The sequence below is a fragment of the Cervus elaphus genome, chromosome 1, assembly GCF_910594005.1.
Source record: "Cervus elaphus chromosome 1, mCerEla1.1, whole genome shotgun sequence".
Lineage (NCBI taxonomy): Eukaryota > Metazoa > Chordata > Mammalia > Artiodactyla > Cervidae > Cervus > Cervus elaphus.
The window spans coordinates 62,815,152-62,831,144 of NC_057815.1; the positions used below are offsets into that span (position 1 = coordinate 62,815,152).

The 15,993-nt window shown below is 41.2% G+C and overlaps 1 protein-coding gene across 1 annotated transcript; it reads right to left on the bottom strand.

The window, feature by feature from the left end:
- Positions 1-5,970: 5,970 nt before the first annotated feature.
- On the bottom strand, positions 5,971-7,028 carry LOC122698419 (olfactory receptor 51I2). Its single transcript, XM_043909448.1, has one exon. The coding sequence runs from the start codon at positions 6,954-6,956 to the stop codon at positions 6,018-6,020; it is 939 nt and encodes a 312-aa protein (XP_043765383.1). The 5' UTR covers positions 6,957-7,028; the 3' UTR covers positions 5,971-6,017.
- Between the last annotated feature and the right edge of the window lie 8,965 nt (positions 7,029-15,993).

Sequence of the window (15,993 nt, forward strand, 5' to 3'; positions counted from 1 at the left end):
ACCTTTCTGTGTTTTCTGTCTAGAGAAGATCCTTTAGCATTTGTTGAAGAGCTGGTTTCATGGTGCTGAATTCTCTCAGCTTTTGCTTGTCTGTAAAGCTTTTGAATTCTCCTTCATATCTAAATGAGAGCCTTGCTGGGTACAGTAATCTAGGCTGTAGGTTATTCTCTTTCATTACTTTCAGTATGTCCTGCCATTGCCTTCTGGCCTGAAGGGTTTCTATTGATAGACCAGCTGTTATCCTTATGGGAATCCCTTTGTGTGTTATTTGTTGTTTTTCCCTTGCTGCTTTTAATATTTGTTCTTTGTGTTTGATCTTTGTTAATTTGATTAATATGTGTCTTGGGGTGTTTCACCTTGGGTTTATCCTGTTTGGGACTCTCTGGGTTTCTTGGACTTGGGTGGCTATTTCCTTCCCCATTTTGGGGAAGTTTTCAGCTATTATCTCCTCGAGTATTTTCTCATGGCCTTTCTTTTTGTCTTCTTCTTCTGGGACTCCTATGATTCGAATGTTGGGCTGTTTGATGTTGTCCCAGAGGTCCCTGAGGTTGTCCTCATTTCTTTTGATTCTTTTTTCTTTTTTCCTCTCTGCTTCATTTATTTCCACTATTTTATCTTCTACCTCACTTATCCTATCTTCTGTCTCCGTTATTCTACTCTTGGTTCCCTCCAGAGTGTTTTTGATCTCATTTATTGCATTAGTCATTTTTAATTGATTCTTTTTTATTTCTTCTATCCTTATTAAACATTTCTTGCATCTTCTCAATCTTTGTCTCCAGGCTATTTATGTATAACTCCATTTTGTTTTCAAGATTTTGGATCATTTTTATTATCATTATTCTAAATTCTTTTTCAGGTCGATTCCCTATCTCCTCCTCTTTTGTTTGACTTGGTAGGCATTTTTCATGTTCCTTTACCTGTTGGGTATTTCTCTGCCTTTTCATCTTGTTTAGATTGCTGTGTCTGGAGTGGGATTTCTGTATTCTGGAGGTCTGTGGTTCCTTTCTAATGTGGAGGTTTCACCGAGTGGGTGGGGTTGGACAATAGGCTTGTCAAGATTTCCTGGTTAGGGAAGCTTGCGTCGGTGTTCTGGTGCATGGAACTGGATTTCTTCTCTCTGGAGTGCAATTGAGTGTCCAGTAATGAGTTTTGAGATGGGTCTATGTGTTAGGTGTGACTTTGGGCAGCCTGCATGTTGACACTCAGGGCTATGTTCCTGCGTTGCTGGAAAATTTGCATGGTATGTCTTACTCTGGAACTTATTGGCTCTTGGGTGGTGGTTGGTTTCAATGTAGGTATGGAGGCTTTTGAATGGTCTCATTACTTGTCAGGAGTTTTCTGGTATTCTCAGGTTTTGGGCTTAAGTCTCCTGCCTCTGGTTTTCAGTTTTATTCTTCCAGTAGTCCAGGACTTCTCCAACTATACAGCACTGATAATAAAACTTCTAGGTTAATGGTGAAAAGATTCTCCACCATGAGGGGCACCCAGAGAACTTCACAGAGTTACATGAAGAAGAGGAGAGGGAGGAGGGAGATAGAGATGAGCAGGAGGAGAAAAAGGGGGACTCAAGAGGACAGAGAGAGATCTACGCAGTTCTCTGTCCCCAAAGTGTTCTCCGTATCCCAGACACCCACAGAGATTCACAGAATTGGATTGGGAAGAGAAGGGGAAGGGAGGAAATAGAGGTGTTCTAAGGTAGAAAACGGAGAGTCAAAAGTGGGAGACAGTAATCAACACACTCCTGAGTAAAAATGGGTACTGAATATTGGGTTCTTAAATGTCCAAAATTGATATCAAATACTGAAAAATGATGATTAAAAATCTAGAGTAGAGGTTAGACTTTTAAAAATACAATATTAAAAACAAAAAAAAAATTTAGAAATATACATGAAGTTTTGTTTAAAAATACGACTTCTCCTTTTTTTTTTTGCAAGGTTATAGTGAAATGAAAATGAAAATTAAGGAGTAATAGAGAAGTAATAGGGGACTTTAAAAGAAAATAAGAAAAAAAAATAAAACAGGGAAAAATTTTTTTCCTAATTTAAAAAAATAGTAAAAATATATGAAAATGGAAATGAAAGTTAAGGAGTACTGGAGGAGTAATAGGGAATTTTAAAAGAAATAAAAGAGAGAAAGTAAAAAAAGAAAAGAAAAGAAAAAAATTTTAATTAAAAAAAAAAAAAGTAAAAATATATCTAGGAATTTCTCTGGAGCTGTTGCAGTCAGTGTGGGTTCAGTTCAGTTTCAGATAGCTCCTCGTTCCAGCTTACACTTCTCGACATCTATAGGCCCCTTCTAGTGTAGTCGGTGTTATCCACAGGGATTTTAATCTGTTGCACTGGTCCCTTCTGAAGCGGTTCCCTTTGTTTATTTGGCTTCTGTTTGCAGGTCTCTTCAGTGTCTAATTTCTACCCTGACACAGGCGGGCGGAGGTGGTCTCTTGTTTAGGTTCCCTGGTTCAGTCGCTCTGCGGGGAGGGAAGGGCGCTGCAGACAGATATCGCTGTGTGTGGGGAGCACTCACAGTGTTCTGGCCACACTGGGTTTGCCCCGTTCACGGGTGTGTGCTCTCCCCATCTACACTGCTCAGGCTCCCGGCTGCTCTATATGGAGCTGGCCCTGCGTTGCCTGCGGTTCCGGTTTTCGGGTATTCCACAAAAGCACGGACTCGGTTGGGCCTGCGTTTTGTGCCTTCCCGGCCAGAGCGGCTCAGGCAGCCAGGAGCTTGACGGGCGCACTCTCCCCGGGTGCAGTGCGCCTTCTCCCCTCCGCAGTCCCAGCCTCAGTTTCCAAGCACGCAGGTTGGGTGTGAGCGGCTGGTGTCTGTTCTCAGGAGCTGGCCTCTAGCCGCTACCCTCCCGGCAGATGTCGACCGTCCAGAATCTCAGGAAGTCTTTGGTTAGAAACTGGAGGTCTGTTTGCAGTTTGGTAGGGGGTACCATCTCCGGGGCCGAGTTTGCCCCTTTCCCCTCCCCCCTGCCTCCTGACTCCGGTCCACAGCCGGCTAGCTCTTCTCTGGAATTGCTCAGTCCCTTTGTTCTGCAAATGGCCGGCAGTGTGTTCAGCTGGTTAATTTTCTCTCTCTCTCTTGCTATCCCACAGTTTAAGTTGCTATCTCACGTTAGTTCCCTCTGATTGCCCTCAGGGCATTCGGGCCCGGTCCTTACCCTAAGCAATGCCGCCTGTTCCTCTCCTTTCCGTCCCCACTTGCTGGTGGCAGATGCTGGTGTCTAGGAAGTGTTTTTAAAAAAGAAACAAAAAATACTGAAATCGATGCAGTTTCTAATAGGCAGGTGAATTAATAGATACAAAGCATTAGGATGTTGTTGCTGTTCAGTCACTCAGTCATGTCTGACTCTTCGCAACCCCATAGACTGCAGCACGCCAGGCTTCCCTATCCTTCGCCATCTCCTGCAGCTTGCTCAAACTCATGTCCATCAAGTTGGTGGTGTTGGAGAAGACTCTTGAGAGTCCCTTTGACTTCAAGAATATCAAACCAGTCAATCCTAAAGGAAAATAATTTTGAATATTCATTGAAAAGACTGATGTTGAAGCTGAAGCTCCAATACTATGGCCACCTGAAGAGCCAACTCACTGGAAAAGATCCTGATTCTGGGAAAGACTGAAGGCCAGAGGAGAAGGAGGCAACAGAGAATGAGATGGTTGGATGGCATCTCTGACTCAAGGGACATGAGTCTGAGCAAATTCCAGTATATGGTGAAGGACAGGGAAGCCTAGCATGCTGCAGTCCATGGGGTAGCAAAGAATCAGACATGACTTTGTGACTGAACAGCAGCTGAAGAAAAGAGCATTTCTCATTGCTGATGAAGAAAAGGGGCAGAAATAAAGTGGAGAGGAGCTCCAGGCTCTTTCAGGAGGTTTGCATTTCCTGTTCCTTGTAGTTTCCCTTGGTCCACCAGTGGGTTTCAAATTCAGGCATGTGGTCAAAGGATGCCTTCATCTCTGCCTGGGGTGAGACTAAGAGAGTGTTTACTGCATTTTCTTATCTAGTGATTTCTCTAAACTCTGTCTTTGTATGTATATATAGTTACTTAAAGGGCTTCCCTGGCAGCTCAGCTGGTAAAGAATCTGCCTGTAATGCAGGAGACCCTGGTTGGATTCCTGAGTTGGGAAGATCCTCTGAAGAAGGGATAGGCTACCCACTCCAGTATTCTTGGGCTTCCCTGGTGGCTCAGATGGTAAAGAATCTGCCTGCAATGCTGGAGCCCTGGGTTTGATCCCTGGGTTGGGAAGATTCCCTGGAGGAGAGCACGGCAACCCACTCCAGTATACTTCCCTGGAGAATTCCATGGACAGAGGAGCTTGATGGGCTACAGTCCATGGGGTGACAAAGAGTCAGACATGACTAAGCAGAGCACAGCACACCTATTTAAAACTAAACTCTCAAGGCATTGTGGATTACCATTATCATTATTATTTGATGTTGAAATAAAGAACTTCCTCTACAAATCAGAAAGGTCATAACTTAAGTTGACTGATGACCATAATCTGACTCTGAACCACTCAATACCATTTTATTTTCCAAAAAATTATTTTCCATTTTAAATCATACTATGCTATATTATTCAATCATGCCCCTATAATAATTTATTTAGTGGAAAAGGGCACAGATTTTATGAGTCTCTTGTACTTATGGACATTTGTGGAGACCTGGATTTTATTACATTCTCTCAACTCAGAAATATTTTTCTCTCTCTGGAACCTAATACACCTCACCTCTCAAGACTGTACAAAGGAAAAAAATAAAAAGCTCTGATAACTGTATTCAATGCTGCTTTGAGGTCTCCAGCCCCGTTTCCTTGATGAGTAGATTAGTCTCTGTTGACCATCCCCTTGAATATGACATTGGTGTATGTCCAATGTAGTTTATAAGCACTAAAATGAGGCTAACAGATTTTCTATTGTATCTTATCTCCCTTGTATGAAGGAAAGAATAGGTTAAAAAAAACTGTATGAGAGAAGTTCCAAAAATAATTTCTAGTGAATAACTCATAAAAACTCTATTCTGCCTATGCTAGGGTTTTGGAGCTAGAAATTCTAGAAGAAATAATTTCTGATATGTCATTGTGTGGAAGAAATGTATAACCTTAAAAAAAATTGTGAATCACTATGCTGTACAACTAAAACTTAAATAATATGGTAAATCAAATATATTTCAATTAACAAAAATCCAAGAAGGTAAGAGAAATAAAAATTATACACTTAGTAAAATTTTCTAAAAAAAAAAAAAAACAAACTTATGGCTCAGATATTAAACATTACTTTCCTTGTTGGGGGCTGGTGATTGAATGGTAGACAGATAAAATAAACAGAGAGGAATCTGGGGTTTCTTTTCAAAGTCAATCTTTATCATTTTTCCTGTGTCATACACATACATCTTATGGCAAGTTCTGAAAATATGTCAAATCTCATTTTATGAAGTTAAAGCAACTCATGATTATTTGAGGATGACAATGGTGGTGAAAGTTGCAATGCTAATAGTGATGCCTTTTAGAGAGGCAGTATTTATATGGTTGAGTACAAATACTGGAGACAAACCAGTATTGAAGCTCATCTGGATCCCATATGATCTGTGTTACTTTGAACAACTTACTTAATTCTATATATCTCATAAGATTGTTACAAAGATTAAATGAATTTCGACAAAAATAATTTAGAACAAAACCTGTTTTAGGACTCAATGTATTAATTAGAATTGTATTACTAATATGTATCATTATAGAAAATGATTTCTAGCTTAGATCAATCCCCTTTGTAAAGTTGTGTCTAATCATTCAATTGCCTCTAATATTTATGTTTCTATGGACACCATTAATGTTTGTCGACTGTACTATTTATTTGTTTTGTGTTATAAGATTTGCTGCTCCATTCCTTATACTTTCCCCCCAGGACACATATTTATCATATTCTTAATGATAATGTTGATGATGTTGATGACACCATGGATGACAGTCTATGACTACAATAAGCATCAGATTTTAAAACCAAATATCAAAGTCACATTTTGATGCGGTGAAACATGCGAACGATGGCTTGGCGGATCTCTTTTGTCTTGGCGCTATAAATGAGAGGGTTGAGCACAGGAGGTACAAAGAGGTAGATGTTGGACAAAAGGACATGTATGTAGCGTTGGGCATGCTTCCCAAAGCGGTGCACTGTGGAGACTCCAATCATTGGTACATAAAATGCAAGTACAGCCAAGATATGTGACACACATGTGTTGAGAGCTTTGAGGCGTTCCTCACGGGAGGCAATGGCCATGACTGAGCGCAGAATGAGCACATAGGACAGGAAGATAAATAACAAGTCCATGCCAAACGTGGAAATAAGAACAAAGAATCCATAGATGCTGTTGATAGTGATATCAGCACAGGCCAGCTTCATCATGTCTGGGTGGAGGCAGTAGGAGTGGGAAAGGACATTGGATCTGCAGATAGGAAGCCTCTTGAAAAGAAAGGGAAGAGGAAAGAGGATGATGAAGCTCCGAGCAGTCACAGCTAAACCCATTCCAGCAATGACTTCATTAGTGAGCACAGTGGCATAGCGCAAGGGATCACAAATGGCCACATAGCGGTCAAAGCTCATGGCCAGCAGAATGCCTGACTCCATCATGGAGAAAGAATGAATGAGGAACATCTGGATTAGGCAGGCATGAAAATCAATGGTGCGGGCATTGAGGCAGAAGGTTCTGAGCACAGTAGGCAGTGTGGCCACGGACATGGCCATGTCACTGAGAGACAGCATGGACAGGAAGTAGCACATGGGCTGATGCAGGCTGGGCTCCGCTCTCACAGCCTGCAGGATCACCGAGTTGCCCCCGAGAGCCACAGCGTACATCACACAGAGGGGTCCTGCTAGCCAGAGCTGAGTGCTCTCCAGGCCAGGGATCCCAGTCAGAAGGAAGAAGGCAGGGTGAGTGATGTTGTACAATGCCATGGCAAAAGGAAGCCAGAGAGCTTTCCAGGGTCAGACCTTCTGATTTAGCGATTTCTGAGAGCTGCACTTACTGGAAGAGGAGGAATCAGGGAGTAAAAGACAGAGCCTATGTTCTACACAGTTTAAACTGATGCATTCATGAAATCACTTGTTTTGAGAAAATAAAGAGAAACTTCTTTTCTTCATACTTTATGATCATCAAGTCATAGGCTAGGCTACTGTTTCTCTCTGTTTTATGGAATAAGGAAGATATTGCCAAATGTTTAAATGTATCAATTAGTTTGCTATGTTTATATAAAACCTACATAGTTTTATCTATAATTTTCATGTGCTTTAAAAGAATCATTGAATGAAATTATGTTAACCAGAATTCATAGATAGTTATTATATAAGAACAGTGAGGGTTTGAGTTATCATTAGCTTTTTGAAGTGTTTACATTGTCCCTTGAAAATGCTGTTTAATTCAGACAGGTCACTGAGTAATGAAAGCATTCCCCAGAGCTAGCTTGAACTATAAAGTGTGTTTGCTGAGAGAAGAGTAGAGGCAGTGGGACCTGGATGAAAATGATTGCCTCTTTACAGGAGGCAGAATTGCTGCAAAAGATCAACAAAGAAACTGTTTACTTGTGCAAAGTCACCAAGCAGTTCCTGTTTTTGGAAAAATAATGAATTCTTCCCTAAATCTGCTACAGGTAGAGTGTCATTCAGTCTTTGGGAAAGCATTGTTCCAAACAGAAATTTTCCACACCCTTAGTCATACATACACTCAAAATATGCTTATTCTCATAGACACATTCCTGTACTTTCACAACAGTCTCATTATGGATTCCATTCATGCTCTTTATAAAAACACTCACACCTCTCTTTCTCTCCAAACTTACTCTTATTATACTAATATATATTTAATACTCCCTCTTGATCTGTATAATTTTTAATGCATGTACCCTCTCAGGCTCATTCCTTCAGTCCATGTTGACATACATGCAGTATTAATACCTGAATAGCATTCAGGTGTATATGTAGATTTGTGTACTCATACAACAAATGCTTTGACCTACCTGCTCATATACTCCTTCTTACCCACTGGTGTTCATCCCCTAATCCACCTAGACTCTCTTTTTACCCTCGTGCATTGCATTTACTCACAGTTTTTCTTACAGTAGCATTTATGTCGGAGAAGGCAATGGCACCACACTCCAGTACTCTTGCCTGGAAAATTCCATGGCTGGAGGAGACTGGTAGGCTGTGATCCATGGGGTCGCTAAGAGTCCAGCACGACTGAGTGACTTCACTTTCACTTTTCACTTTCATGCATTGGAGAAGGAAATGGCACCCCACTCCAGTGTTCTTGCTTGGAGAAGCCCAAGAATGAGGGAGCCTGGTGGGCTGCTGTCTATGGGGTCACACAGAGTCAGACATGACTGAAGCGACTTAGCAGCAGCAGCAGCATTTATGTATTACTTACCCAATTCCTAGAGACTAACCCACAACTACTTCTCTGTAACAGTAATTATTTTTTTATTTGTCTTTATTCTCATGTTTTCGAAATTCTTCCAGGTTCATTATTTCATGACGTATGAAGAAAGAAAGTTAGAAATCTTTTCACCTGGTGGACATGTTTCAGGCTTCCAAGGCATCCTCCTTTGGGGGAGGAGCTCCAGAAATATGTGCTACTATTTTCCCTTGACCTTCCTCTCTAGCCACTAACAAAGCAAGGCCAGAAAGTAATGGCAGTGTCCCTTCTGATGGGAATGGAGGAGAAAGGGAGCCCTAGGTACCTGAAAGCCACAGAGATTCTGGGATAGTTTGCAATGCAGTATTCACACCTTGGGAAAAACTCCTAAATTTTCTCTGGCAGGCTAGAACTCAGACCACCTTCCTGTGGTTCCCAGGAAGTTAGGGGCCACTTCTCTGTGTGATTGGTTACATCCCTCTGGTCTTAGGGATCAGTTCATGCATGCTAATCTCCCCTTCAGAACTGTGATTCTTTGGGATATGGGACTGACTAAACTTCTCCATATCTTTTTTCTGTCCTATGACTCTAATTCTCATGCTTTTTATGCAGCCCTATAGAAGGTAATCAGAAAAAAAAGTCAAGAACTGAGCTAACGTAAAGAAAGAAAAGGAGAAGAAAACAGGCTTATTTTGTGTAGGGCAGAGACAAAGCCATTCTGGGTCTGGCTATCCTAGCTCTAGTGTTTATGGGAAAAAGTCTTCCTGTCCATCCCAGGACCCCATTGTTTAGTATATCCAGCAGCCACTGAATTTGTGGGTGGTGTAGATGCAGCTGAAGACAAAAAATGTAGTGAGAGAAAAACCAATATTTATGGAGCATATGCTATGAGCCAGATACTCTGCAAGGAAATTTACAACTATTTACTCATTAATTCTTGACAGAAGTGGAAACTAAGGCTCACTGATGATGAAGGACAGGGAAGCCTGATGTGCTAGTCCATGGGGTCTCAAAGAACTGGACATGACCGAGCGACTGAACTGACTGACTGAAGGCTCAATGAGGTGAGCTTGCCTCACAGAGTATGCAAGGAGCTGATAAAACCTCAAGTAAAGATATGTAAGACCCTAAGATTGTACTCTGCGTATAAGGTAAACAACAGAGTGATGATATACAGCCTTGATGTACTCCTTGATACACTTGTGTATATTGTCACCCTGTTTACTTTACTTGTATGAGAAACGCCAGGCTGGATGAAGCACAAGCTAGAATCAAGATTGCTGGGAGAAATATCAATAACCTCAGATGTGCAGATGACACCACCCTTATGGCAGGAAGCAAAGAAGAACTAAAGGGCCTCTTGATGAAAGTGAAAGAGGAGAGTGAAAAAGCTGGGTTAAAACTCAACATTCAAAAAATGAAGGTCATGGCATCTGGTCCCATCACTTCATGGCAAACTGATGGGAAAGCAGTGACAGACTTTATTTTCTTGGGCTCCAAAATCACTGCAGATGGTGATTGCAGTCATGAAATTAAAAGATGTTAGCTCCTTCGAAGGAAAGCTATGACTAACCTAGACAACATATTAAAAAGCAGAAAAATTACTTTGCAGACAAAAGTCAGTCTTGTCAAAGTTGTGGTTTTCCAAGTAGTCATGTTTAGATGTGAGAAAGTGAAAGAAAATTGCTCAGTCATGACTGACTCTTTGCGACCCAGGAATTCTCCAGGCCAGAACACTGGAGTGAGTAGCCTTTCCCTTCTCCAGGGGATCTTCCCAACCCAGGGATCGGACTCAGGGTCAGTGAGCTCACCCCTTTGTTGTTGTGTTAGTTGCTCAGTTGTGTCTGACTCTTTGCAATCCCATGGACTGGTAGCCCACCAGGATCCTCTGTTTATGGAATCTTTAGGCAAGAATACTGGGATAGGTAGCCATTCCCTTCTTCAGGGCATTTTTCTGAGCCAGAGATTGAACCCGGGTCTCCCCTCTACTTGGGTTCAGAACTCACCAGAAGACAGGCCAATGAGAGACACCCACAGAACAACATATCCTTTTATCTGCTAAAGTGCATTCATGCTTGCCTCTTTTATATCTCATTCTAAGCCCCTAGAGAGAGCAGTGATGCTGATTTTTTTGTCTGAAAACTCATCAGGAAGGTTTTATTCTCTTGAGGTTTTTAATGATTACTGAGAATAAAGCATATACTCTTTTAGCTGAAAAATAACTCAACAATCTGCAGGACTGATTCTTACCCAATGCAAGGTATCATCCACTGAAGGCTGGATAGGAATGTAAGACAGGAGCTGATTACCCTTTAAAAAATTCCAGAATTATGTGATATGTTGTCCAAGCCCAAGAAGGAAGCTGAAGGCATAATCAAAACATGATTAAGATCACTTTTCTTTTCCTCTTAAATATATTGAAAATGCTAGTTCTTCCTTTACTCCTAGATGAAAAACAAGTTCCTTAATATTTCTGGTCACATTCAGATGATAAAATTTCCTCTGGTGAGTATCTGGAAAACCCAGACTCATATATAGCTACCCTATAGCTCAGATGGTAAAGAATCTGCCTGTAATGTGGGGGACTGGGGTTCAATGCCTGGGTAGGGAAGAACCCCAGAAGAAAAGAATGGTTACCCATCTAGTATTCTTGCCTGGAAAAGTTCATGGACAGAGGAACCCTGTGGGCTACAGTCCATGGGGTCACAAAGAATCAGACACCATTGAGCGAATAACAGACTCGTAATAGTCGAATCTTCCAGTGTTCAGAATTACAGTCTTTTATTTTCTGCTATCCTTCCCTTGCTAACAATGGCACCTGACCTCTCACCCAGAAAGGAGACAGAAGGGAAATGGCAAGATTCATTTCCTTATGATTCAGTTAGCTGATATCATGTTTCCTAGGTTTGTTAAAAACTTAAAACAATACTTAAAGCTGATTGTTTCATTGGGTGCTTTCATTAATTACTTGAAGAAATTTCTCTCCATCTTTTACCTCTCCACTTGACTTTGATCTTGAAGAGATAGCAGTGAGAAGTCTTGAATCTTAGTTTCCTGCCTAGAAATTGGACCTGGGTGGCCTGGATGAAAACCAGGAATCCTAGCTGCTAGTCCACCAGTGGCTGGAGACTAGAAACACAGTTTCCCTGGCTCTTGCCTCTTGTGAGAAGTAAATTTCTCAAGGAAGCAAAAGCTGCAAAAATAAGTATAAAGCTTATTATCCAAGATATAGAATAACATGTGGGAGAGCACACAGGGACATAGTATGCTTATTTAAGACAAAATCAAGCCAAAAATACACACCCAGAGAGAAAGGATGTGAGTGTCCTCCATAATGAGGAAGATCCTAGTAAGATGTGACTTAAATCACTTATATAGGCCAGTTCTCCCCAGTCTTTGTTTGAAAATGAAAGTGTTAATCGCTCAGTCATGTCCAACTCTTTGTGACCCCATGAACTGTAGTCCAGCAGGCTCCTCTGTCCATGGAATTCTCCAGGCAAGAATACTGGAATGGGTAGCCATTCTGTTCTCCAGGGAATCTTCCTGACACAGGACTGAACCTGGGTCTCCTCCACTGCAGGCAGAGTTGTTTACCACCTGAGCCACCAGGGAAGTCCAGTCTTTGTCTCAGTTCAGCTCAGTTCAGTCACTCAGTTGTGTCCGACTTCTTGCAACCCCATGAACTGCATCACGCCAGGCCTCCCTGTCCATCATCAACTCCTGGAGTCCACCCAATCCCATGTTCACTGAGTCGGTGACACCATCCATCCGTCTCATCCTCTGTCGTCCCCTTCTCCTCCTGCCTTCAATCTTTCCCAGCATCAGGATCTTTTCAAATAGGTCAGCACTTCACATAAGGTGGCCAAAGTACTGGAGTTTCAGCTTCAGCATCAGTCCTTCCAATGAACATCCAGGACTTATCTCCTTCACGATGGACTGGTTGGATCTCCTTGCAGTCCAAGGGACTCGCAAGAGTCTTCTCCAACACCATAGTTGAAAAGCATCAATTCTTTAGCTCTCAGCTTTCTTCACAGTCCAATTCTCACATCCATAACATGACCACTGGAAAAACCATAGCCTTGACTACATGGACCTTTGTTGGCAAAGTAATGTCTCTGCTTTTTAATATGCTGTCTAGGTTGGTCATAGCTTTCCTTCCAAGGAGTAAGCGTCTTTTAATTTCATGGCTGCAGGAACCATCTGCAGTGATTTTGGAGCTCAGAAGAATAAAGTCAGCCACTGTTTCCACTGTTTCCCCATCTTTTTGCCATGAACTGATGGGACTAGATGCATTGATCTTAGTTTTCTGAATGTTGAGCTTTAAGCCAACTTTTTCACTCTCCTCTTTCACTTTCATCAAGAGGCTCTTTAGTTCTTCTTCACTTTCTGTTATAAAGGTGGTGTCATCTGCATATCTGAGGTTATTGATATTTCTCCCAGCAATCTTGATTCCAGCTTGTGCTTCCTCCAGCCCAGCATTTCTCATGATGTACTCTGCATATAAGTTAAATAAGCAGGGTGACAATATACAGCCTTGATGTACTCCTTTTCCTATTTGGAACCAGTCTGTTCCATGTCCAGTTCTAACTGTTGCTTCCTTTGCCCAAAAATCTTGTTTTCATTTTCACACCTGTCCTGCCCTAGGACCCTCCCCACTATGCTTGTGCAACTTTTGCCTAAGAGGGATTCCACCACACAGACCTGTGGGGGTCTTGGCAACACGTATCATGGGGCAGCAACCCACCCCCTTTCTGTACCTGTGTTGCTGTCAGGGAAGTTTCCTTGATCTCAGGAAATTTCTGCATGTTATCTCTTTACTCCAGCAAAGCTCAGCTTTTGCCACTAGCTTCGTCCTTGGAATCTCTGAGGGAAACAAAGCTTCAATTGTACTCCAATCGACAAGCACCAGTTGTCCAGCCCAGGGGTCCATCTATTTCCTACATCAATCTTAACTAATATATATATATTTTTTTTTCCTCTTTTTTTTTTATTATTATTTTTTTTTCCAGTGGGTTTTGTCATACATTGATATGAATTAGCCATGGATTTACATGTATTCCCAATCCCGATCCCCCCTCCCACCTCCCTCTCCACCCGATTCCTCTGGGTCTTCCCAGTGCACCAGGCCGGAGCACTTGTCTCATGCATCCCACCTGGGCTGGTGATCTGTTTCACCATAGATAGTATACATGCTGTTCTTTTGAAATATCCCACCCTCACATTCTCCCACAAAGTTCAAAAGTCTGTTCTGTATTTCTGTGTCTCTTTTTCTGTTTTGCATATACAATCTTAACTAATATATTTTTATATGATTGCTTTTGACTCTGTCCACAACCCAGATCCCCTTTACATTCTTTTTGTCAGGATGTATAACCACACCATGACAGCTCTCTCTAACATGTAGCCACCCAGAAATGGGCAGCCTTCCTGTGCGAAACAAATGTCCTACCTCAAAGCAGCAATAGTCTCCTACTCAATCTTGCTATCAGAACAGCAAGGTAACTTTCATTGCTCCATTTAAATTTCCAGGGGTAATAAGGAACTGGTCTGCTGTGTCTCTTTCTCCCCACAACTCAGGGGACCTATGATTTCTGAGTAGAAACCTTCAGGAAACTCTCTTTTCATTCAAGGATGGTGGGGTGCACCTCTGTATTCCTTTCTCTTGTATGAGGGGTTGGGGATGGGAGACTTAGCTCTTTCCAATGGGTCTCTTCAGAAACCTTTATTTAAATCATCTAATTCATAACTCTTTTAAATCTTTGATTAGGACAGAGCTTCTTAACCTCAGCAGTGCTAACAGCTGAATACAAATGTGCTGATCTGAGTTCTGAATAAGTAAGGTATCACTGAACAAAATAGTGATCGTAATTTCTTTCAGTGTTTGTAAGTACTCATTTTCCAGCTCTTGCTTGGTTAGGGACCTATGGAGCATGTGCAGGTGTGTACACACACAGCCTGTTTATAGTGACCATAGATTATAGAGACATTTGCTGAGGAGGTTGAAAATGATAAGCCCTTATATTCTTAATAGAGGAAAAAATAATCCATTATATGTGAGTATGTGTGTAAATTTGTGTATGTATTTTATTGTTTTAATTTTACTGTTTAGTCACTCAGATATGTCTGACTCTTATGACCCCATGAACTATAGCCCAGCAGGCTTCTTTGTCCATGGGATTTCCCAGGCAAGAATACTGGAGTGGGTTGCCATTTCATTCACCGATGTATATGTATTATTTCTGACTAATAAATATTGACCAATTTCCTAATTAACAGACTTGTGGGGAGAAAGAAGTGTTTTTTCTGAGATAAGTTGTATTTGTTTAAGCTATTAAAATAAGCATTTAAGTAAGCTACTGATATCTAAGTAAATTATAAACTATAACCTTGTGTATGATATTTATTGGAAATTAAAAGACACTTATTCCTTGGAAGAAAAGCTATGACAAACCTAGATAACCTATTAAAAAGCAGAGACATCACTTTGCCGACAAAGATCCTTGTAGTCAGAGCTATGTCTTTTTCACTGGTCATGTACAGATGGGAGAGCTGGACCATAAGGAAAGCTGCCTGCTGAAGAGTTGATACTTTTGAACTGTAATGCTGGAGAATACTCTTGAGAGTGCCTTGGACAGCAAGGAGATCAAACCAGTCAATCCTAAATGAAATCAACCCTGAATATTCATTGGAAGGACTGATGCTGAAGCTGAAGCTCCAATAGTCTGGCCAACTGATTCAAAGAACCCACTAATTGGATAAGACCCTGATGCCATGAGAGACAGAGGGCAGGAGGAGAAGGGGATGACAGAGGATGAGACGGCTGGGTGGCATAACCCACTGAAAGGACACAAGTTTGAGCAAGCTCTAGCAGATTGTGAAAGACAGGGAGGCCTGGCGTGCTGCAGTCCATGGGGTCACAAAGAGTGGGACCTGACTTAGCAACTGAACAATGAACAGCAAATTTTTCTCTGGAGTCCACATTTAAGCAATATCATATGATATTTATCTTTCCCAGTCTGGCATACCTCAAGAAGTTGTAATGTTAATAGTGATGTCAGTTAGAGAGGCAGTATTTGCAGTGGTTGGGTACAAACACTGGAGGCAGACAAGTATTGAATCTCACTTGGATCACAGTTTATGTGAGCTACTCTGAACAATTCATTTCATTCTCTATACTTCATAAGATTGTTAGAAATATTAAATGAATTAATGCAAAAATAATTTAGAACTGAATCTGGCACTTTTAGGAAACAGATACTGTAATTATTGTTATGTTAGTAATATTTATTATTATAGAAAATGATTCTTAGCCTAATCATCCTCTGCAAAGTTTTGTCTAATCACTCAGTTGACTTTAATAGTTGTCTTTCTATGAATGAAATTGATTTTTGTGAGCTGTATTGTTACACATTTTTTTCTGTCCTATAAGTTTTGAATCTCCATTCCTGATCTTTTACTTTCCCCCTAGTAAATCTAACTTTGTGATGTTTAGGGTAACAACATCAACAATGATGATAATAATGACACTGTGGATGATAATCTATTACTACAATGATAGTTATATTTTAAAGCCAAATGTGGAAG

Excerpts from the sequence above, each read along its gene's own strand:
- LOC122698419 (XM_043909448.1), bottom strand. The coding sequence starts at position 6,956 with ATGGCATTGTACAACATCACTCACCCTGCCTTCTTCCTTCTGACTGGG.